At 52.4% G+C, this 21,226-nt stretch overlaps 1 protein-coding gene across 2 annotated transcripts in view; it reads right to left on the bottom strand.

Moving 5' to 3' along the window:
• The window catches only part of LOC102456878 (complement C3), an 89,641-nt gene that overhangs the window by 55,214 nt on the left and 13,201 nt on the right, over nt 1–21,226 (bottom strand). For both annotated transcript variants that reach the window (XM_075902306.1, XM_075902307.1), the window contains exons 7-19: nt 21,088–21,178; nt 20,345–20,447; nt 18,625–18,745; nt 17,720–17,835; nt 16,958–17,104; nt 15,126–15,338; nt 10,169–10,363; nt 9,595–9,756; nt 6,681–6,810; nt 5,843–5,914; nt 2,973–3,173; nt 1,569–1,680; nt 122–207 (exon numbers count right to left, since the gene is read on the bottom strand). In XM_075902306.1, the coding sequence (XP_075758421.1) occupies nt 122–207; nt 1,569–1,680; nt 2,973–3,173; nt 5,843–5,914; nt 6,681–6,810; nt 9,595–9,756; nt 10,169–10,363; nt 15,126–15,338; nt 16,958–17,104; nt 17,720–17,835; nt 18,625–18,745; nt 20,345–20,447; nt 21,088–21,178 (1,749 nt within the window). The remainder of the gene's footprint in view (nt 1–121; nt 208–1,568; nt 1,681–2,972; nt 3,174–5,842; nt 5,915–6,680; nt 6,811–9,594; nt 9,757–10,168; nt 10,364–15,125; nt 15,339–16,957; nt 17,105–17,719; nt 17,836–18,624; nt 18,746–20,344; nt 20,448–21,087; nt 21,179–21,226) is intronic.

Raw genomic sequence — 21,226 nt, 5'->3', positions numbered from 1 at the left:
CGGTTTGCTATCACCCAGGTTGTCACTGTGATGGTTTCAAGGCCTGTTGCTTTCTGGGGCTTCCCTCCCCCCCGTTAGATTTTCTCCGGGCTCACTTCAGCAAGCAGGCGGCGCTCCTCACCTTTGGTCTCCGAGATGCTCACAGCCAGCACCTCCCAGGTGGTGATGGAATCTGCCAGGGTAATAGTTATCGTCTTGGAAGAAATCCTACAAAGACAAGAGCCGCAGGGTCTCAGGAGAGGGGAGGTGGAACCCAGGCAAGGGCCTAAAAACCAAAATCCACCCCCCCTTGAGTGAGATTCAAGGCTGAGCTTAGGGTTGACAGATGGTTTCAACAAAAATACCGGACACACTTGACATTACGTCACAATCTACATTCCATCTTAGTTAGAAAATCCCGGACATTTCTATTTTCTCAATTTGTTTCCTGAACAGAAAGCTCAAATACTGGACTGTCCGGTTCAAAACTGGACACCTGGCAACCCTAGCTGAGCTCCTGACCATGCACAGACCTTGACTTCAGCACCCATTGGGCCTACGTAGGTTTGGTGGCTTTGGTTTGGGAGCAAAATACAGCATGGAAGGATGGGCCAGGTCAAGAGCACTTGACTGATTTACAACCCCTCCAGATCTGGCCCTGCGAGAACTACCTAGCTATGCACTCTCCTGCCAGGGGGGAAGTAGCTTATATTTCTTACAGGCAAAGGTGAAAGGCAGCGGGGGTGCCCCAGCAATAGGTGGTGGAACTGCAGCAAAAGCCAGCAGGGAGCTGTTGAAAGAGCTGGTGGGGACCAGAGTTGCAATAAGCCAGGGCCTGTATGAAATGTTAAGTTACTTTCACCATGGCTTATGTAACCGACACACCTAGGCTGTGTCTACACTATGAGTTTTTTTGGCAGAAAATATGCTAATGAGGGACACATTAGCATGGGTCGCGACATCATTAGCATATTTGCTGCCCTTTCTTTTTGCGCAAAGGGTTTTTGTGCAAAAAGAAGCCGTAGGGACATAAGGATCGTGCGCAAAACGAGGTTTTTGCACAAAAAGGAAACGTCCACACGGCTTCTTTTTGCGCAAAAACCCCTTGCGCCAAAAGAAACAGCAGAAAATATGCTAATAAAGTTGTGACTCATGCTAATGAGTTCCTCATTAGCATCTTTTCTGCTGGAAAAACCTCGTTGTGTAGACGTAGCCCCCGTGTGGGTCGATGTCCCATGCAGTGGCCCTTAGTCCACTTACAGCGAGAGATAAGAACAAGGGAGCTCTACAGCCTAAGCTACACACCAGCTGGCTTTGTAGCTCAAGCTGTAAAGGCTCCTGCTCTGAGGTCCCAAGTTCCAGTCTGCCTAGTGGCAGTTACACTTACAGGTACTATCCTACTGCAACCTGCCGGGGGGTCAGAGTGGAGGAGGGTCATGACAGGCCAGGACCTGTAAGAAATTTAAGTGGGGAGGTAGGGAGGTATGGGCAGACGGGTGCTGAAGGCTGCAGAAGTTACTGGGGTTTTGGGGGTTGCAGGAATCAGCTGCCCTGGGGCACACTGGCTTTACTTGCCCCTTTGCTCTTACCCGTCTTTGTCCGGCTTCTGGGTCAGCTGCCACACATGCCATAACCAGCTCTCTGGAAAGTGGCTCCTCGAGGTAATAGACTCATCTTGTAAGAATCCGTCATCAGTGTCACCTGGGGCAGGAGAGCCGGGGCAGTCAGCTGAGCCGCGAAATCCCCACCCCCATGCAGTGAGACTCAACAGGACGGCAGTGATGTCGTGGCATGAACCACTAGGTTTTGAGGCCCCCGTGTTGTGGAGGTGGAGCATAGACTCATAGAAGCCTAGAACTGGAAGGGCCCTTGCGAGGTCATCGGGTCCAGCCCCCTGGCCTCAGGGCAGGACCAAGCACCGTCTAGATCAGTGGTTCCCAACCTTTTCCAGAGGGGGACCCATTTTGACAATTCAGGAAGACTTGGTGACCCAGAGCAATTCAAAAATGGGGGGAGGAGGAAGGGCAGAGCCACCTGGGGAGACACTTGGCGACTCTTTTGAAATGTAATGGCGACCCATATTTGGGTCCCAACCCATAGGTTGGGAAACCCTGACTAGACCGTCCCTGATAAGTGTCATAGAATCATAGAATCACAGAGCTGGAAGAGACCTCAGAAGGTCATCAAGTCCAGTCCCCTGCTCTAGGCAGGACCAGTTCCAACTAAACCAAGTGTCTGTCCAACCTGCGCTTACATATCTCCAGAGATGGAGATTCCACAACCCCCCTAGGTAATTGATTCCAGTGTTTAACCACCTGACAGGAAGTTTTTCCTAATGTCCAACCCGAACCTCCCTTGCTGCAGTTTAAGCCCATTGCTGCTTGTCCTGTCCTCAGAGGCCTAGGAGAACAATTTTTCTCCCTCCTCCTTGTAACACCCTTTTAGATACTTGAAAGCTGCTATCGTGTCCCCTCTCAGTCTTCTCTTTTCCAAACTAAACAAGCCCAGTTCTTTCAGTCTTCCCTCATAGCTCATGTGTTCTAGACTTTTAATCGTGTTTATTGCTCTTCTCTGGACCCTCTCCAATTTCTCCACATCTTCCTTGAAAGAGGGGCCCAGAACTGGACATAATACTCCAACTGAGAGGGGACACGATAGCAGCTTTCAAGTATCTAAAAGGCTGTTACAAGGAGGAGGGAGAAAAATTGTTCTCCTAGGCCTCTGAGGACAGGACAAGCAGCGTGGAGTAAAGCAGAAGAATGACTTCTTGTGTCTTGGTGGCCAGCTGGCTGGGGGAAGGCGCTAGCCACCCCGCATGGGGCTGCCTTATTTCCCCAGTGTTAACTGCTTTTCTTGGGTGGCTGCTTCCCCCCACGGCCAGCCCTGTTCAGCTGCTGGGCTGGGATGCCGGCCTCCCTCAGCGAATGGGATCAGGGCTGGCCCGTGTGGCCCCATATCCTTCCACTGCAGTGACATTAACACCCAGCACTTGCTTCTTGCCAGTTCCAGGTGGAGCTCCCGCTGCCGCTCGTCCCGCACGGTCTTGATGTAGTTGCAGCACTCTAGGAAGGCCTGCCGGCACTCGGCCGTGTCCAGGATGTACCCAGCCCGCTTCTCACAGCTGTGCCCCATGGGGTTCTCGTACATCCCGTCCTCGCAGCATTTCTTCAGCGTCCGGTCCTGGTACGCTGCCGCTGAAACGCACAAACCACAATGGCTGGCCTCCCGAGCTTCTGCTGGGCCTGTGGTGTCCTACAAAGCCTAATGCAGATGAGCCAATAGGGCGGACACGTGCACCTGCTCCCAGCCCTCCCAGAGCGTATGTGACCCCAATGTAGACATCCCTGCGGTCGCACTCACCTCCCAGGTGTTTTGCCTCCCCGTTTTGCTGATCCCAGAAGAGGACCCGCAAGGCAAATGCCTCTTTCCAGTTTCTCCCAGCCTTGTTGCCCTTCCCCACCCCTGAGCACCCTCCCCTTCGCTGGCAAAGGAGGGGAGGCAGGCTGGCACAAAATACACCTTTGCTGATTGGATACACCTTTGCTGATTGGATGAGGAATTCTCACCCACCCAAGGAAGTTTTCCACATGGTCTTGACTGAGCGGTTCATGCAAATGAGCATCTGACCCAGGCTGGAGGCAAGTGCCTTCCTCATTTTTAACCTCCACTTCCTTGGAGTGCACATAGGACCCACTTAGCTCCCAATCCCCAGCCGTTCCTCCACATCACACCGACAGCTGCATGTGATCACACTCAAACGGAGCTTTTTTATCTCCTCGGTTAAGGAAACTCCACTTCCTTTGCTCTCTCTTTTGTCCCTCTGGGTACGAAAAGCACTTTACTTCAAAAGTCGGCGCCAAATTTCAAAATAGCCTATTTCGAAATAAAATCAAAATAAGATGCGCAATTTGTACAGCACAAATTGTGTATCTTATTTCGATTTTAGAGTGCAGTGTAGACAGACCCTCTGAACCACCCAGGCATCTTCTTTTCTCCGGTACAACCATGTGTAATGGACAGGAGGAGTGCGGACCAGCACCCGGTGACTAAGGGTATGTCTACACTACCCCGCTAGTTCGAACTAGCGGGGGTAATGTAGTCATCCACAATTGCAAATGAAGCCCGGGATTTGAATTTCCCGGGCTTCATTTGCATAAAGCCGGCCGGCGCCATTTTTAAATGCCGGCTAGTTTGAACCCCGTGCCGCGTGGCTACATGCGGCACGGAGTAGCTAGTTCGGATTAGGCTTCCTAATCCGAACTAGCTGTACTCCTCATTCCACGAGTGATGTCATTCCACGAGGAGTACAGCTAGTTCAGATTAGAAGCCTAATCCGAACTAGCTACTCCGTGCCGTGTGTAGCCGCGCGGCATGGGGTTCGAACTAGCCAGCATTTAAAAATGGCGCCGGCCGGCTTTATGCAAATGAAGCCCGGGAAATTCAAATCCCGGGCTTCATTTGCAATTGTGGATGAGTACATTACCCCCGCTAGTTCAAACTAGCGGGGTAGTGTAAACATACCCAAAGGGGTTAACTCAGGTACCTAGCAAAGGTGTGGGCCGGGAGCTTGGGAGAACCAATCGAGATTGCGGGTTGAAATTTGAATTGGATATAGGTTCCCTTCCTGCTTTCTTTGGGTGGGAGAGATCAACCAGAAGTAGAGAGAGACAGAATGATTTAAACCCAGCCAGAACTACCATGCCTCCAAGGAATTCGGGGCACAGGAGTGAACTGAACAAAGAGAAAATTAGAAGTAAGAAAAGGGAAAAGTAAATCCAGTCGTGTTCAGGATAATTTTTCTTTATTTTGCAGTTTGGTTTGAACTGCTCTGTGTGATTCTATGCCTCCCCTCCCCAATCACCATCTAAGCATTGTTCCTAGAGATTTTCTCTGTTTTTTAATTTGTTTTCCTTAGTTGCTCTGTAATATCTAGCAACCAAGTGTGCTTTGTCAAGTTTATCGTTTGTTTTATAATAAAAATCATTTTTTTAAGGTGAGGATTTGGTTCTTGTGTCCTGGACGGTCTCTCTGTATGTGTCTGCAGGCCTCTGACTGAGCGGTCAGCTACCAGAGACTGCAGCTTGTTTTTCTCTTTTCTTTTTCAAGCTCTTTTGGCGCAAAAGAGCGTGGGGGAGCCTTGGGAGTGGGTTCAAGTGTTCATCCCTGGTTTTTAGGAATCAAAAGGCACTTGATGGTGGCAGCGAGTCCCCAAGATCTGTGTATTAGGATTCGGGGGGGAAGTTTTTTGTGACCAGTGTCTGTAGAGGCAAGGTTTGGAAGCTCTCTTGCAGGCCCTCACCTTCTACACTCAGGTTACATCTACACAGCTTCTCCCTTCCGCAAAAGCCTATGCAAATGAAGCACTGATTAGCATATTGGCCTGCTTCATTTGCATAATTAATTAGGAAAAATGAGGAAGAATGGCTCTTGCACAAGAGGGGTTTTTTGTGCAAAAAGGTGCTGTGTAAATGGCACCTCTTTGCGCAAAAATGGCTCCTAATTAATTGTGCAAATGGAGTGCAGCAATATGCTAATCTGTGCTTCATTTGCATAGGCTTCTGAGGAAGAAGGAGCCTCAGAGTGGGGAACAGCCCTGACACCATACATGAGGGGTTCAGGTGCACTGGCGTGGGAATTTTGCCTTCTGTTTAAGCAGGGCTGAGGAACCTCAGGCCCAGCGGCTGGATGAGGCCCCTCGCTTGCCTGGATCTAGCCCCCGAGGCTCAGCATTGGGAAGCCCGCGCTGGCAGGGCCCCCAGCCCAAAAAAGGTTCCCCGCCCCTGAGCTAAAGCACTGCATGCTGGTGTCTCTCGGGAAGCGGACGGTTTGATCAGGGATGGCAAATCCTTTCCCCTTGTCTCACCTTTGTTTGCCTTATACTCAATGAGCTGAACAGCACGACGCCGGCGCCTTGCTGGCTGGGGACACCCCGGCTCTGTGGGGAAGAAGAGAGACATGATGAAGCCCGGGACAGAGGAAGCTCAAAACTTTGTTGTCCATCCAGCACTCGGCTTTTATGCTGAGACTCACATGGCTCCCCCGTGGGGATGGGTTTTGTGATGTCATGAATCACACACTGCATGTCGACAGCCCTTTCTCCACAGCCCTCCAACCACTAGACAAAGGGGAGAATCGCCACCCCCATTGGCAGATGGCAAAGCTGAGGGGGCCCACAGTGGTGACATGACCTCCCCAAAATCTCACAAGTGGCGGAGTCAGAAACGGCATCACAGCATCCTGAATCCAGCCTCCTAGTGAAACTCCTCTAACCGACCCCACTGTCCCCAAGAGCTGGAAACAAAACCTGGTCCTCTCTAAACTCTAGGCCAAGGGTAGTTAATGATTTTTGTCAAGAGCCAAATTTCTGGGTCAAATAATAAAAAACAACAACGTTGATAAACAGATTTTGGGGTCCATTCCAAAGCATCTGGTGGTCCAGATTTGGCCTGTCCTCCACCGATGGGTGAGGGGGACCCTGGGGCCCAGCGATTCTAAAGGGCCCATGGCTCCCGGCTGCTCCTGGCCTCCCAGGTCAGGTTTGTCAATGACTTCTGTCCTGAGGCAGCAGAACAAAGATTTGGAGGTGGAAAGTTTTGAAATCCCGGTACCAATCCCCCAAGCCACCCAGAGATCAGCCAGGCCACGAAGACAGATATTGACCGAGGAGGTAAGCGAGGTGTTTCCCATCCACGCAGCGATACCTGTTCTTTGGGGTGTTGAAATCTTAATGTTTGTTGCCAGGCTCAGTCCAGCATCTGCAAACACACCCATATTGTCCTTGCCGCTGCCAGGGGTGCACCCAATGTCGCTCTCCTCCACCGTGTCCCAAATCTGTAAGAAGTGGGCATAGGCGGGGAAATCAGGATGGAGAATGGTGTTTTGTGTTTAGTCTTGGACCTCCACAGAGGGTGAATTCCCCTTGGCCTCTCTGCACGCCCTGCCATAGAATCATAGAATCATAGAGCACTGGAGAGGACCTCGAGAGGTCAGAGTCCAGTCCCCTGCCCTCATGGCAGGACCAAATACTGTCTAGACCATCCTTGAGAGATGTCTATCTGCCCTGCTCTTAAATATCACCTGCCCTAGACAACTTATTCCAGTGTTTAACTGCCCTGACATGCAGAAAGTTTTTCCTAATGTCCAACCTAAACCTCCCTTGCTGCAGTTTAAGCCCTTTGCTGCTTGTCCTATCCTCAGAGGCTAAGGAGAACCATTTTTTGCCCTCCTCCTTGTGACACTCTTTTAGATATCTGAAAATCGCTATCATGTCCCCTCTCAGTCTTCTCCTTTCCAAACTAAACAAGCCCAGTTCTTTCAGTCTTCCTTCACAGGTCATGTTCTCTAGACCTTTCATCATTCTTGTTGCTCTTCTCTGGACCTTCTCCAGTTTCTCCACATCTTTCTTGAAATGTGGTGCCCAGAACTGGACACAATACTCCAACTGAGGCCTAATCAGCACAGAGTAGAGCGAAAGAATGACTGCTTGCGTCTTGTTCACAACGCTCCTGTTCAAGCAGCCCAGAATCTTGTTTGCTTTTTTTTGCAACAGCATCACACTGTTGGCTCATATTTAGCTTGTGGTCCACTATGACCCCTAGATCCCTTTGTGCAGGACTCCTTCCTAGTCGCTTCCCATTCTGCATGTGTGAAACAGATTGTTCCTTCCTAAGTGCAGCACTTTGCATTTGTCCTTATTCAGCTTCATCCTATCGATCTCAGACCATTTCTCCAGTTTGTGCAGATTATTTTGAATTATGACCCTATCCTCCAGATTAGTCGCAACCCCTCCCAGCTTGGTATCCAGCCATAATGTCTTCTGTCCAGAAGGATCTCCAAGCCTTTTACCAACTGCGGAGTAGCTTTGGCTCTTTGAATGCTACAGATTAAAAGCGCTCTGTCTACAGCAGCAGTTTGGAGCGAGTCTTGGGCTGAGCAGATTGCAAGGGTGAAAAATCAGGGTGGAGGGTAGGGAGTAAGAGGCACGTACAGCACATCTCCCAGAGCGGAGCAACAGGCGGGAGTTAGCCAGGCACCCTAAAAAGAGCTGCCAAGGCAATGCTATGAAGTAGGCCAGAGCCCACCCTGCAAGTCAGCACCTGAGGTCCAGCCCATGCTGCAGCTTCAAAGCCCTGTCTCTCTGGGTATGTCTACACTACAGAGTTTTTTCGGAAAAACAGCTGTTTTTCCAAAAAAAACCTTCAGTTACGTCCACACTGCAATCGCGTTCTTCCAAAAGAAAATGGAAAGAACAGAGGGTTTTTTTTCTGACATTGGTAAACTTCTTTCTACCAGGAAGAAGCCTTTTTGCGAAAGAGCTCTTTGGGAAAAAGGCGTGTGTGGACGGGGAAGAGGGAGTTCTTTCAAAAGAAGAGGAAAGAGGAAAAAGCACAGGTGCCCTGGTGGCTACTCCGTCCATAGTAATCACAGCTGAAATGCAAGAGAGCGTCCATTCAGTGTGGACACTCTCTTTCGAAAAAGCAGATTGCTTTTTTGATGTGCTTTTGCAGGGTGGACATTCTCTTTCAGAAGAATTTTTTCCAGAAGATCTCTTCTGAAAGAAGCCTGCAGTGCTGACAGAGCCTGTGGTTGTTTTTAGGGTGCTAGGGTTACTAGCAGAGTTGAACCTGGGACTACTGGAGCTTAGCAGAGGAGCTGCTACAGCGTGAGCTATAAAGCCAGTTGGCGCTCAACTCAGGCCGTAGAGTTCCCTTGTTCTTATCTCAAGCTGTACGTGGTCTAGCCCCAGGGCCTAGCAATTCCAAAAGGCCCCAGGGCTCCCTGCTGTCACATGACCGGAGCCCTGGGCCCCTCAAGTCACTGCTGGAGCCCGGGATAGTGCACTCCAGGAAGTGATGAAGGGCCGGTGAGGGAAAACTAGCCCCAGCTCCGCCCCATCGGCCAGAGGCCCCGCCCCTTCCCACAGTGTGGTGCTGCTCCCTCTCCCCCTTGCCCAGGGGCCTGGCGATTCTCTCGGACCCCCCTGAGCGTGAGCCCCACTACCCCACATCCATTGACGTGGGCACACTCCCACTTGCTGCAGAACGCTGCCTAGCTGGACCATGCAAGATCCTAGCCACCTCCAGCTGATGCAGAGGGCTTTTGCTTGATGGGCTGCATGAGGGCTGCGGGGTGCCCTCCACTACTTTAAGGTCGGCCATTTTAGGACTGAATGGCCTCAACCCGACTTTGAGTCCGAAGAAGAGCCCACTCCACACCATAGGCTGCAAGTCAACATTTCTGGCTATTACAGGAACCGTCAGGTTCCAAACAAGAGAATTTTCCTGACTACGGGAGGTCAATATTGTCTAGTAGCATTGCCAACACTTCCATGGCTTACTGGGTTGTGAGAGGACATTTGGGGGTAAATTAGAGCTAAATAACAGCCAGGACTGGTGGCTGTCAACAAACTTTATGGGACCGTAGAAAACTTGGGCACACTCGTGAAAAGTGGACACCTGGCTAACTCAAATCATCCCAGATGACGGATGTTTCTAGACGACAGAGTTCTGGATTAGAGAGGTTCAACCTACACCAAACAAATCTCAGCTCAGCACATTCCACCACAAAAAGCACACCACTGCTCCCAATCAAGGTGCCAATTTTTTCATGCCGCACCTTCTTTTGTGAAATCTTGTGCTTCTTGTTCAGAACGTAGACTGCCTTATCCACAGCCACCAGCCCAACGAGGGCTCCAGCGTCTCCTTCCACTTTGATGTCCATACTGGAAGCTGGCTTTTGGGTTTTACTGTCTGCTTTAGTGGCTCCTTTCACCACCAGCTGTTTGGAAAAGGGGGAAGCAAGGGGGTTATTTTATAGCAGAAGAAGCCATTGCTTTCTTTTCTGGGCATTAGAAAGCCAAGTAAACTTGAAGCTGATTCTAGATTCCAAAGGAATCTATTCATAGACCTTAATTTCCAGCTATCTTTCTACTGCATTGCTAAGGAACCTCTTTGTTGGGCTATTGCTCAATTGAGCTATTCTGTTCCACTAGCCCTAAAAATGACTTTTTGCTTGTTTCTTTTCTCCGGGCAGGTCTGAAAGGTGCCTTGGTCTCCCCTGGGCTAACGGAGGAGGAAAAGGAAGTCTGAACCTCAAAGGGAGGAGAAAACCTTGGAGAATAGTGGTTGTTTTATGAAAAGTAGGGGCAATTTGTATTAACGTGCCCAGACCAGAGAGAAAATCAACTTACCGTTCCCATGCACGAGTCTTGGACATCTATCCACACCGAGTCTGCTACAATCTCTGAATATCCGACGTGGTAGTACGCCATGATGCGGAATGACGGGATGAGGTCAGGCGTGATGAGCAGGGACATGGTCACCATATGCTGTCCTGCCTCCTTTGGCTGTCTCCCTACACGAATGATCTTCCCTTTGTTCAGGATCTAACAGGGGAATGGAACACGTGTTCAGAGATGCATTAAAATCTACAGTGGTGGGAACTGGCTGGAAACTAGAGGACCTGGACCTTAGGTGTGGAGCTTGCCGGTAAATATTTCCAATCCCATGGAGTTTTTAAACCATGTTCGTGGGAGGGCTCCAGGAAATAGGTTGTAATAATAACAACCGAAGCCCTGTTTCTACGTCACTATGGAGTCTTCGGTGTCTGCATCGGGGCTGGGCAAAATATGGCCTGGGGGGCCAGATCCGGGCCACCAAGCCACTGGATCGGACCCGCGGCCGGGACCCTCGGGCTCACGCAGCTGCCTCAGTTTAAAACTCAGCCCCTGAAACAACTGACCAATAAGAACTGACCTCCATCAATCTCTAGCTCCAATTGGCTGGAAACAGACAGCCAATCAGAGTTCAGAAATTGGCCCAAGATGCTGGGGCAGTGCAAGCCTCTTCCCCCACCCCGTGCTGAAATCCATGTGGAGGGGGCAGGCTGCATTTTCAAGGGGCTGGGGCTGCAACAGGCGGGAGCCCAGCCTGCCTTGGGATATTGCAGGCCCCTGGCCAGGAGACACTTAGGTAAACTCCTCCCAGCCAGCGCCTGCCTCTGGCACCCCAGCCCCTCCGCCAGATCACCATCCAAACCCTCTGCACCCCCTGCCCCAGGTAACAACTCCCTCCTAGACCTGGTCCCCCCACCTACATACCTCCCCCAGGCCAGAATCCTCTCCTGGGGTATGTCTACACTACACCACTAATTCGAACTAACTTAATTCGAATTAGTTAATTCGAACTAAGCTAATTCGAACTAACGCATCTAGACCTAAAAACTAGTTCAAATTAGCGTTTTGCTAATTTGAACTAGCATGTCCACATTGAGTGGACTCTGAACTGAGGTTAAGGCTGGCCGGAAGCAGTGCCGGCAGGGCATCAGATTAGAACTTAGAGCGTGGAGCTGCTGTCTCAGGCTAGCTGAGGGCTGTGCTTAAAGGGACCCGAACCCCATCCCAGACAGACAGTTCTCAGGGGTTCCCCGCTTGCAAATCTGTCCTGGCTTGGAGTGCCCTGAGTGCCCACACTGGGCACATCACAGCACTCGGCCATCAGCTTGGCTGCACTTGCCGCAGGCTGCCATCCGAGGGGGGGGGGGGGACTCAATCGGGGGGGCTGCAGGAGAGCTTCCACCCCGAAGAGCCCGCAGAGACACCCCAGTCCTCCCCATTGGGGGCTCATACCCCATTCCTCCCTCACCTCCTTCCACTTACCCCTCCCTAGCCCCCCTTCCTGATGTACAAAATAAAGGACACGTGTTCAAAAATAGAAACTCTCTTTATTGAACAAAACTGGGGGAGACTGGGAAAAGGGGGTGGGAGAGGGGAAGAGAGAGGGTGGGAGAGGGGAGGGCAACTAAAATGATCAGGGGTTTGGAACAGGTCCCATATGAAGAGAGGCTAAAGACACTGAGACTTTTCAGCTTAGGAAAGAGGAGACTCAGGGGGGATATGATAGAGGTCTATAAAAGCAAGAGCGATGTGGAGAGGGTGCATACAGAAAAGTTCTTCATTAGTTCCCATAAAAGAAGGACTAGGGGACACCAAATGAAATGAATGGGTAGCAGGCTTCAAACTAATAACAGAAAGTTCTTCTTCACAAAGCAAATAGTCAACCTGTGGAACTCCTTGCTGCAGGATGCTGTGAAGGCTAGAACTATGAGGGTATGCCTACACTACAGCGCTAATTCGAACTAACTTAGTTCGAATTAGTTAATTCAAACTAAGCTAATTCGAACTAACGCATCTAGAACTAAAAACTAGTTCGAACTGGCGTTTTGCTAATTCGAACTAGCGCGTCCACATTAAGTGGACCCTGAACCGGGCTTAAGGATGGCTGGAAGCAGTGCCGGCAGGGCATCAGAGGAGGACTTAGAGCGTGGAGATGCTGTCTCAGGCTAGCCGAGGGCTGCGCTTAAAGGGTCCCGACCCCCACCCCGGACAAACAGTTCTCAGGGGTGCCCCGCTTGCAAAGCAGTCCTGGCTTGGAGTGCCCGGAGTACCCACACTGGGCACATCACAGCACTCGGCCATCAGCCCGGCTGCACTTGCCGCAGGCTGCCATCTGGGAAGAGGGGGCAATTGGGGGGCTGCAGGAGAGCTTCCACCCCCAGAAGCCCGCAGAGCCAGCCCAGTCCTCCCCATCGGCGGCTCGTGCCCCATTCCTCCCTCACCTCCTTCCACTTACCCTTCCCTAGCCCCTCTTCTTGATGTACAAAATAAAGATAACGTGTCTTCCAAAATGGAATCTGTCTTTATTGAACAAAACTGGGGGAGACTGGGAAAAGGAGGTGGGAGAGGGGAAAAGAGAGGCTGGGAGAGGGGAGGGCAACTAAAATGATCAGGGGTTGGGAACAGGTCCCATATGAAGAGAGGCTAAAGAGACTGGGACTTTTCAGCTTAGAAAAGAGGAGACGGAGGGGGGACAGGATAGAGGTCTCTAAAAGCAGGGGTTGGGTGGAGAGGGTGCATACAGAAAAGTTCTTCATTAGTTCCCATAAAGAAGGACTAGAGGACACCAAAGGAAAGGAATGGGTAGCAGGCTTCAAACTAGTAACAGAAAGTTGTTCTTCACAAAGCAAAGAGTCAACCTGTGGAACTCCTTGCTGCAGGAGGCTGTGAAGGCTAGAACTGGAACAGAGATTAAAGGGAAGTGAGATCAAGTCATGGAGGCTGGGTCCATGGAGTGGTGTTAGCCAGGGGGTAGAAGTGGTGTCCCTGCCCAAGTTTTGTGGAAGGCTGGAGAGGGATGGCACGAGACAAATGGCTTGGTCACTGTCTTCGGTCCATCCCCTCCAGGGTCCCTAGGGTTGGCCGCTGTCGGCAGACAGGCTACTGGGCTAGATGGACCTTTGGTCTGACCCAGTACGGCTATTGTAAGCTCAGGGCTCAGGGTCGGGGGTCTCAGTGGACCCCTTTGATTCTCTTGCACACCTGCTCCTGGGTGGCCAGGCTGGCAGCTCTCCTGCCCTAGCCGGCCACTTTCCTGTGCCTAGTGCGGACATCGTGGACAAGGTCCACGATGTCCGCACTAGCCCAGGCGGGTGCCCGCCTCTTGCGGTCCCGGGAAAGCTCCCGGGAACCGCCAGCCTGGTCCCGGGAAGAGGGAGAGGGCTGGGGGGCATCGGGTGGGTGGCTCGATCCGTGCCAGGTGCAGGGTCTGCTGGCTGGGTGCTGGCAGGCTTGCACCTGGCACGGGCACCGTAGCCAGCCTGTTCCCCTTTAAGGGGTCCGGGGCCAGGAGAGGGGCAGACGTGTTTCCCTGGTGCTGGCCAGAGTGGCCACCAGGGAAAGCTGGGGAGGGCTAGCCTCCCACTAGTTCGAATTAAGGGTCTACACAGCCCTTAATTCGAACTAGTAAATTCGAACTAGGCGTTAGTCCTTGTGGAATGAGGATTACCTAGTTCGAACTAAGCGCTCCGTTAGTTCGAATTAAATTCGAACTAACGGAGCGCTAGTGTAGCGCCTATGAAAGTTAGTTCGAACTAACGTTCGTTAGTTCGAACTAACTTTGTAGTGTAGATATACCCTAACAGAGTTTAAAGAGAAGTGAGATAAATTCATGCAGGTTGGGTCCATGGAGTGCTATTAGCCAGGGGATAGAAATGGTGTCCTTGGCCTCTGTTTGTGGAAGGCTGGAGATGGATGGCATGAGACAAATGGCTTGGTCACTGTCTTTGGTCCATCCCCTCCAGGGTCCCTAGTGTTGGCCGCTGTCGGCAGACAGGCTACTGGGCTAGATGGACCTTTGGTCTGACCCAGTATGACCATTCTTATGTTTTTATGTTCTAAGCTCAGGGTCGGGGGTCTCACTGGACCACCCTAATTTTCATGCAAACCTGCTCCTGGGTGGCCAGGCTGGCAGCTCTCCTTCCCTAGATGGCCACTTTCCTGTGCCTAGTGCGGAGGTTGTGGATGAGGTCCACGATCTCTGCACTAGACCAGGTGAGCACCCACCTCTTGCAGACCTGGGCAGGCTCCTGGGAGCCGCCAGGATTGTCCCGGGAAGAGGTGGAGGGCTGGGTGGCAGTGGGTGGCTGGTTCGTGCCGTGCCAGGTGCAGGGTCTGCTGGCTGGGTGCTGGCACCGTAGCCAGACCGTGCACCTTTAAGGGCTCCGGGGCCGGGAGGGGGGCAGAAGAGTTTCCCTGGTGGTGGCCAGAGTGGCCACCAGGGAAAGCTGGGGAGGGCTAGCCTCCCACTAGTTCGAATTAAGTGGCTACACAGCCCTTAATTCAAACTAGTTAATTCGAACTAGGCGTTAGTCCTCGTGGAATAAGGTTTACCTAGTTCGAATTAAGTGCTCCGCTAGTTCAAATTAAGTTCAAACTAGCGGGTCGCGTGTGTAGCGCCTATCAAAGTTAGTTCGAACTAACGTCTGTTAGTTCGAATTAACTTTGTAGTATAGACATACCCCTGCACCCACACTCCCTCCCTGACCCTACACCCCAATTTCCTGACCCAGGTCACAACCCCCCTCCTTCCCCAAACACCCCCTCACACCTCACACCATCTCCGGCACCCCAGTCCCTTAGCCTGTGCACCCTTGTGCACCCAACCTCCCCCTACACCCCACACTCTCTCCACAGAAAAGTGCGGCCCTTGACCACTTATCAAGGTCTTGGAGTGGCCCCCCACCAAAAATTATTGCCTGTCCCTGCTCTGGATGAAAAAGGAGAACTCATGAACCTCAAGCACAACACTTACCAGGTAGGTGAAGTACTTGATCCTGTTCTCTACACTTGGGTCATCCATTCTCAGGAGGAAACTCACACGTAAGTTGTTTCCAGCTTTGATGTCAGTAGAGGAGACTGCTAAATGGAGATAATTTTTTGATCCTCCTTGGGTCTGATAGGGTTCGGCCACCATGGACTTACGAGCCTGGCGAGTCTCCGGGAGGACTGAATGGTCAGTTTTTACCTGGAAGTATCAGGAGAGAAAAACAGAGTTAAACTAAATTTGAGCCGGAGCTTTGGACACCTCAGTCTGGGCCAAATTCTGTTCTCCGTTACACGGGCGTAAATCCAGAGCAGGTCCAGTGGAGTTACTGCAGATTTGTGTCATTTTTGTGAAAATTGGAGTCTGGACTCTAAATCTAGCTATATATTTTAGAAATGTGCATCTGCCTGTCTGTGTGTCTGTTTGCTCAAGAACTCCTCTTAAACCTCCTCTAGGACTACCAAATTTGGGAGGCAGCTTCCTCTTCATCTAACTTAAACAAGGTCAGGGTTAGGTTGTGACAGGAAAATGGGAGGTGCCTGGACTGGGACTGTTTTCCATAACATGGAAAGGGAGGGGGCTGTTCAGAGGGACACTATAGTGCAGAGTGACCACTGGGGGCAGCCGCACCACCAAGAGTGGCCAGCTAGGACTGGGGCTCACCATCTGGGCACCCACTGGACTGGGTAAGTGGCCTCCCTACCCCAATCTGTTCCCCCAAAACCCTTGGCTGCAGCACAGGAGTGTAGGGGGTGGGAGAGAGAGAGAGAAGGTCCTTGCTAAACAGGGTGGGGCGGGGGGGGGAGAGAGAAAAGACCCTTGCCAGACTGGGGGGGGGGCAGAAAAGGCCCCTACCAGACAGGATGGGGAGGAAAGGCTGTCACTGAATTGGCGGGGGACGACAAAAGACCCTTATTGGATGGGGAGGGAAGAAAACACCTCTGCTGGATGGGGTGCGGGGACAAAAGGCACCCACCAGACAGGGGAAGAAATGGCTCTGCTGGAAAAGGGGGAAGAAAAGGCCTTGCCAGATGGAGGGGGAAGGTGAGGGGAAGGTGAGAGAAAAAGCCACACTAGATGGGGAGGGGGTAGAAGGCCCATCTAGATCGGCGGGGAGGAGAGGAAGAAAAGGACCTGTCAGGTCAGAGGGGAGAAGGTGGATAGGGGAGAGAAAAGGCTCCTGTTGGATGGGGGAGAAAAGACCTTTGAGAGATAAAGGGGGGAGGGAGGACTGGGGCACAAAATGCCCCTGGCAAATGGGGGAGGAAAAAAAGGCTCCGCTGGATGGGGAGGAGGGGGAGAAAGTCTCGCCGGACGTGAGAAGCGGGGAAGGCCAAGGCCTCACTGGACAGTCACTGGCTTCTCTGCGAAGGCCGGTAGCCAGGAGGCGACTCCTATGCAGGACGAACCAGCCTGACGCTGCCCAAACTCATTTCATGTTGGTGAATGTTTTTAGCCGCCGGGTTTGAACAACGACGTGGTGAAGAAACATCTCGAGCGCCCGCTTCCACGCCTCAGCCCATCAGCCCTCCGGGCAGTCACAGGCTCACCGAACACACAGCCCGTTCCTCTAGCTCATTGCCAGACACTTGCACCTCCCCCCCCACAGGTGCTGCCGCTGGTGCAAGCCAGCCGGCATGTGGCTGGAGCCCACCCAGCATCGGGAGAATGATGGCTGCCCGCGGCCTGCTGGGTGAAAGAGGAGCGCCCGTTGCTCATGACTGATTTAGGGTCTGTACAATGCCATAGTGTTGGCCGGAGAGGGTTTCCCCAGGGGTGCCCACAACTCCCCCAGCCCCTCATGCGAAGGGTTCCCTCACGGTGATGTTTAACAGCGAGTTCTCCACCAGCGTGTTGATAATCAGCTTCGCCGTCCCGTCTTGCTGAGTCTGCCGGGACTCCTGGGAGCCATTGATTTTCACGGGGACGTGGGCGGCTGGCGAGCCATCGGGGTTGGTAACATAGACCTGGGCAACAAAGGGGTTATTGGACAGCGTTGGTTAGAGGAGACAAAAATAAGGCAGACCAGGGCTGGGCAACAATTTTTGCCGGGGGCCCACTTCACAAATGTTTGGCAGGAGCGGGCCTTCAGGCAGGAAGGGGCTGTTCTCTCTAGGCACAGCCGACCCCTGGCAGTGGAGGGGGTAGGGAAGGAGGCTTCTCAGACTCCCCTGCCCCTGATTGGCCTGGGGAGGGGGAACGCGTGAAGGCTCACACCCCTCACCCCAGCCCTGCTAGGGTGTGTGGCACCTAGAGAGAATCGCCAGCCATTTGGAGCAGCTGGCGGTTCCCCCTGGTGCCGCGCACCCCTGGTGGGGGAGGAGACTTCGTGCGCTCCCCTGTCCCTAGGTCAGGGTGTGGGGGAGCGGCTGGGTGTCGGGCTGGATCAAATGGCTTGGCGGGGCCGCATCCGGCTCATGGACCTTTTATCACCCAGCCCTGATCCAATGCCCCTACTCTGCTGCCCGACACATTGTCAGCCTAGAGCCAGATTCCAATCCCAGTTACATCCCCATGAATGGAGGTCCCTGGAGCCCCTCTGGCTTCAGATAGAGACACAAGAAAGGCAGAAGAGCCGTTACCATGAGTTCAAAGGGCATCCCCGGCTTGAAGTACTTGGACGTTTTTGTGAAGTGGATCTCATAGGGAGATGTGACGATGTTAATTCCGGTTCTCTCGGCTTCCACCATGTCGCTGCCTGCGGAGAGAAGCCAAAGGGGTGGGTGAAGACCACTCTTTCAGGACCAATGCAGATTTTGCCTTCCCTGCTGCGTGATAAAGTGGGGATAGCAGTCCCTTTATTATGTTACATGCGAGTTCTACCAGGCTGTAGTAACCCCGTGGGCGTGCCTCAGCTTCCCTGGGCACTGCCCCGATGCCTAGGTGGGGGTGGGAATTTCAGTGTTCCAGCCTCCCACACATACACAATGGCTGATGCCCTTCGTAACGTGATCCCGAGAAATGGGTGTGACCAGGTGACGCATTTTGCCCGGGAAAGGTGGACAAAGGCCAGAAGACGAGTCTGGCTGGGGGGAGAGCTGGGACCAGGAGCTGGGGATGAGTCAGTCTCGCTGGCTTGGAGTGCACGGGGTGGGTCAGGGCCCTGGCTTTGCCCCTCCTCCCCAAGATGGATTGTGCTGACGGCTTCTGGTTCCTGTGCCGACAAGTCTGTTCCACGCTGTGTCCCCGTCACCTAATGAACCTTCTGTTCTGCCTGCTGGCTCAGAGTCACCTCTGGCTGAGGATGGGGGTGCAGGGCCGAGTGACTCCCCCCCACCTCGGGGACACTCCGCCAGTCAGAAATAAATCTATTATGGTTACAGTCTGTGCCATTGTAATCAATGGTGGGGTCTGTTCTGGTGTTTCTAAGGTACATGGGAGCCGAGCCACAAAGGGCCAGAGATTTAAAGCTGTGCCTGGAACTGCACACAAATCACAGGCTGTCAGGACTCAGCTTGGCACCGCTCCAGACAAAACGCTTGCTCACCGGACTCCGTCAAAACCGTCGCCATGACGTAGATGGTGTGACCGATGAGCTCAGTGAGGTTGACGAAACGGGCCTGCAGCATCTCACGGGTTAGCTTCGCCTCCCCGTTCCCTTCCGTGATCTAGAAAAAGGGAAAGGGTTTCTTAACGTCGTAAGCACGTCCACACGCGTGCAGCTGCCTGCTCCCTCCACTTGCATGCGTTTAGAGCAGCGGACACGTTCCTCCCCCCGCTCAAGGCTGGTCTTCTACCCGCAGCCAGGGGATGGTCGCTAGAGTGGCCCGGATTGTAGCCTGTTTTGCTATGAGTGGTGGGGATGGTCCAGGGTTTCCACGGAGCTTGTTGGCTGCAGAGCGAGTGGTGTGAAGCAGACGGGCCAGTGAGGATCACAGAAGCACAGAAACTCAGGCCAATGGTCTGCCCACAGCCTTGCAGCCCGCTGGTTGGAGAGAGGCAAAAAGCCAAGGAGCCACGTAGCTCTTGATACTTAAGAACATCTTAGAAATAAGGGGGAACCTACGAGGGTCACACACATTGGTTCTTCTCCATCTCATGTCCCCTCCCAGCCCTGACCTTGACTCCAAGGTGGCACTGGAGGTAAACACCTGACTAAAGCCAGGTCTACACTGGGAAAATTTGGCAACAAAAGTGCTGTCGATGTGCAAAACCGGCTGAATCAATTTTTCTGCCTCCCATTCTCAACGTTTCACGGTCACATGGACAGCACTTCTGGCAACAGACAGAGCAAAGCATTGTGGGTGAGCATCCCACAGTGCAGCATGGTGGGAAAGAAGAGTGGAGCACCCTGTAGACAGGCAGAGCAAAGCATTGTGGGGGTGGTGGGAAGGCAGAGCTGATCCTTGCGCTTCTTGGGATTGCCTGGGAGCTCTCCGTGCTGAGGGCTTTCAAAGCAGCACAGCCGTCTCTCCAGCCCTCCCCCCCAGCAGCAGCCTGCCTATCGCTGTGTTCCTAGCAGGACAGAACAGGAGCACTCCAATGATTTGCTCCAAAAGTTGTACGGCAAAGAAAAAAAGGCCTGCCCCTTTAAGAAGCGTGTGAGGACTGCATTTTTATGCTTTTTGGCCTCAGCAGGCTCCCACCAGTCGCTACCATATTGGAAGCACCGAACAGCTCCCATGACCCAGTGAGCACAGAGGAGCCAGGAGGCGGGGGCCGTTCTCAGGAGCATGGGGGCGGCTTCATGAGCCACACTGATGCAGGGAGGGAGGAGGGGAAGAGCCGCATACAGCTTATGAGCCGCGGGTTAGCCACAGCTGGTTTGTCCTGACAGCTCATTCAGCTGTCAGATACTTCCTGGAGCTTTGAAAGGAGACAGGCCTGCAGGGCAGCAGAGATCACAAAACACTGAGCAGAGCCATCAGGGCATGCATTGTGGGATAGCAGCAGAAGCCTGTTCTCTCAACACAAAAAACCCTAGCGGAGTCCTCCCTGGCTCTTTGTCAACAATAAAGGGAGGGGAAAAGACAGCAGTCTCTCGCAGCGGTGGACGTTTTTAGTTGCTCAAACTGTGTGGGGTTTCCCGACAAATCTGTAAATGCTCACATTGTTTTGACAACAAAAAGCAGTTTTTGGTGGTGAAACGTGCCAGCGTAGAAAAGCCTCAAGGTGATGTACCTTTGGAAAAGTTCTTCATAACTTTATTTGTAAGGGCCCATCACTTCCCCAGCATTTCCCCCTCCGCCTCCGAGAACAGGAGTTACCTCAATTCTCTGGAGAGACTGCGGGATGCTCTTCTTCTCATCACCAATCTTCACTCCAAAGAGGACAAAGGCCGTGCCTTGTAATTCATTCCCATAGAGGAACCTGAAAGAGGAGAGGAAACCTCCTGAGAATCTATGGTGCTGGCTTGGGGGGTTATAGCCAAGAAATTTCCACTGTGATCTCTTGAAAGCTACCACGTGCCCTTGGTTTTGGGTGGCCCAGTCACTGATCAAACTGAACTAGTCCATTTGTTTTCAAGTCACTGCCATGTGCTGTGCAAGCTGGAGGCAACAGCAGAAATCGTGGATGATGAATCTGAGTGCAAACCACGGACTTTGCTCATGAGCCGGAAGAAGAAGAAGAAGAAGAAGCGCCTAACCAGAAGTAACGTCACTTTGGGAGCAGAGTATGCTGAAAAATTCCCCTCTAAACTGTTTTTTCAGTGGCCAGTTGGGTTATGTACCAAGCAACATTTTCTATATGAATCATCTGCTTTCCACAAGGCTGGGGGAGGGATTTATTTGAATGCGAAACTAAATGCCTAAAAACAAATATTTTGGCCAAACCCCCAAATACTTAAATCTGGCAATGCAGACTTATAGTTCTATTGTCTTAAATCTCCATTCTCCTCTCTGGGTCCAGAGCGCCCAATCATACAACATCTCCCACAATGCTCCATGGCTAGGGCCTCCCATGATGCACTGCGTCTCCTTCTGCTCCACTAGCTCACAGGGAGACCCACCTTGCGTTGACATAAATTGTGAGGTTCTCGTTGCCATCGATGTAAAAAAACTTCTCAGATAGCTCCAGTGTAACTTCGAAACTTGGAAGCACTAGAGAAATGAGGGGGAAGGAGAGAACGTTGAGCCGGGGGAAGGGTG

This window comes from Pelodiscus sinensis, chromosome 19 (assembly GCF_049634645.1).
Source record: "Pelodiscus sinensis isolate JC-2024 chromosome 19, ASM4963464v1, whole genome shotgun sequence".
Taxonomy (NCBI): domain Eukaryota; kingdom Metazoa; phylum Chordata; order Testudines; family Trionychidae; genus Pelodiscus; species Pelodiscus sinensis.
The sequence above is the reverse complement of the archived record's forward strand: the minus strand, read 5'-3'. Positions and strand labels throughout refer to the sequence as shown.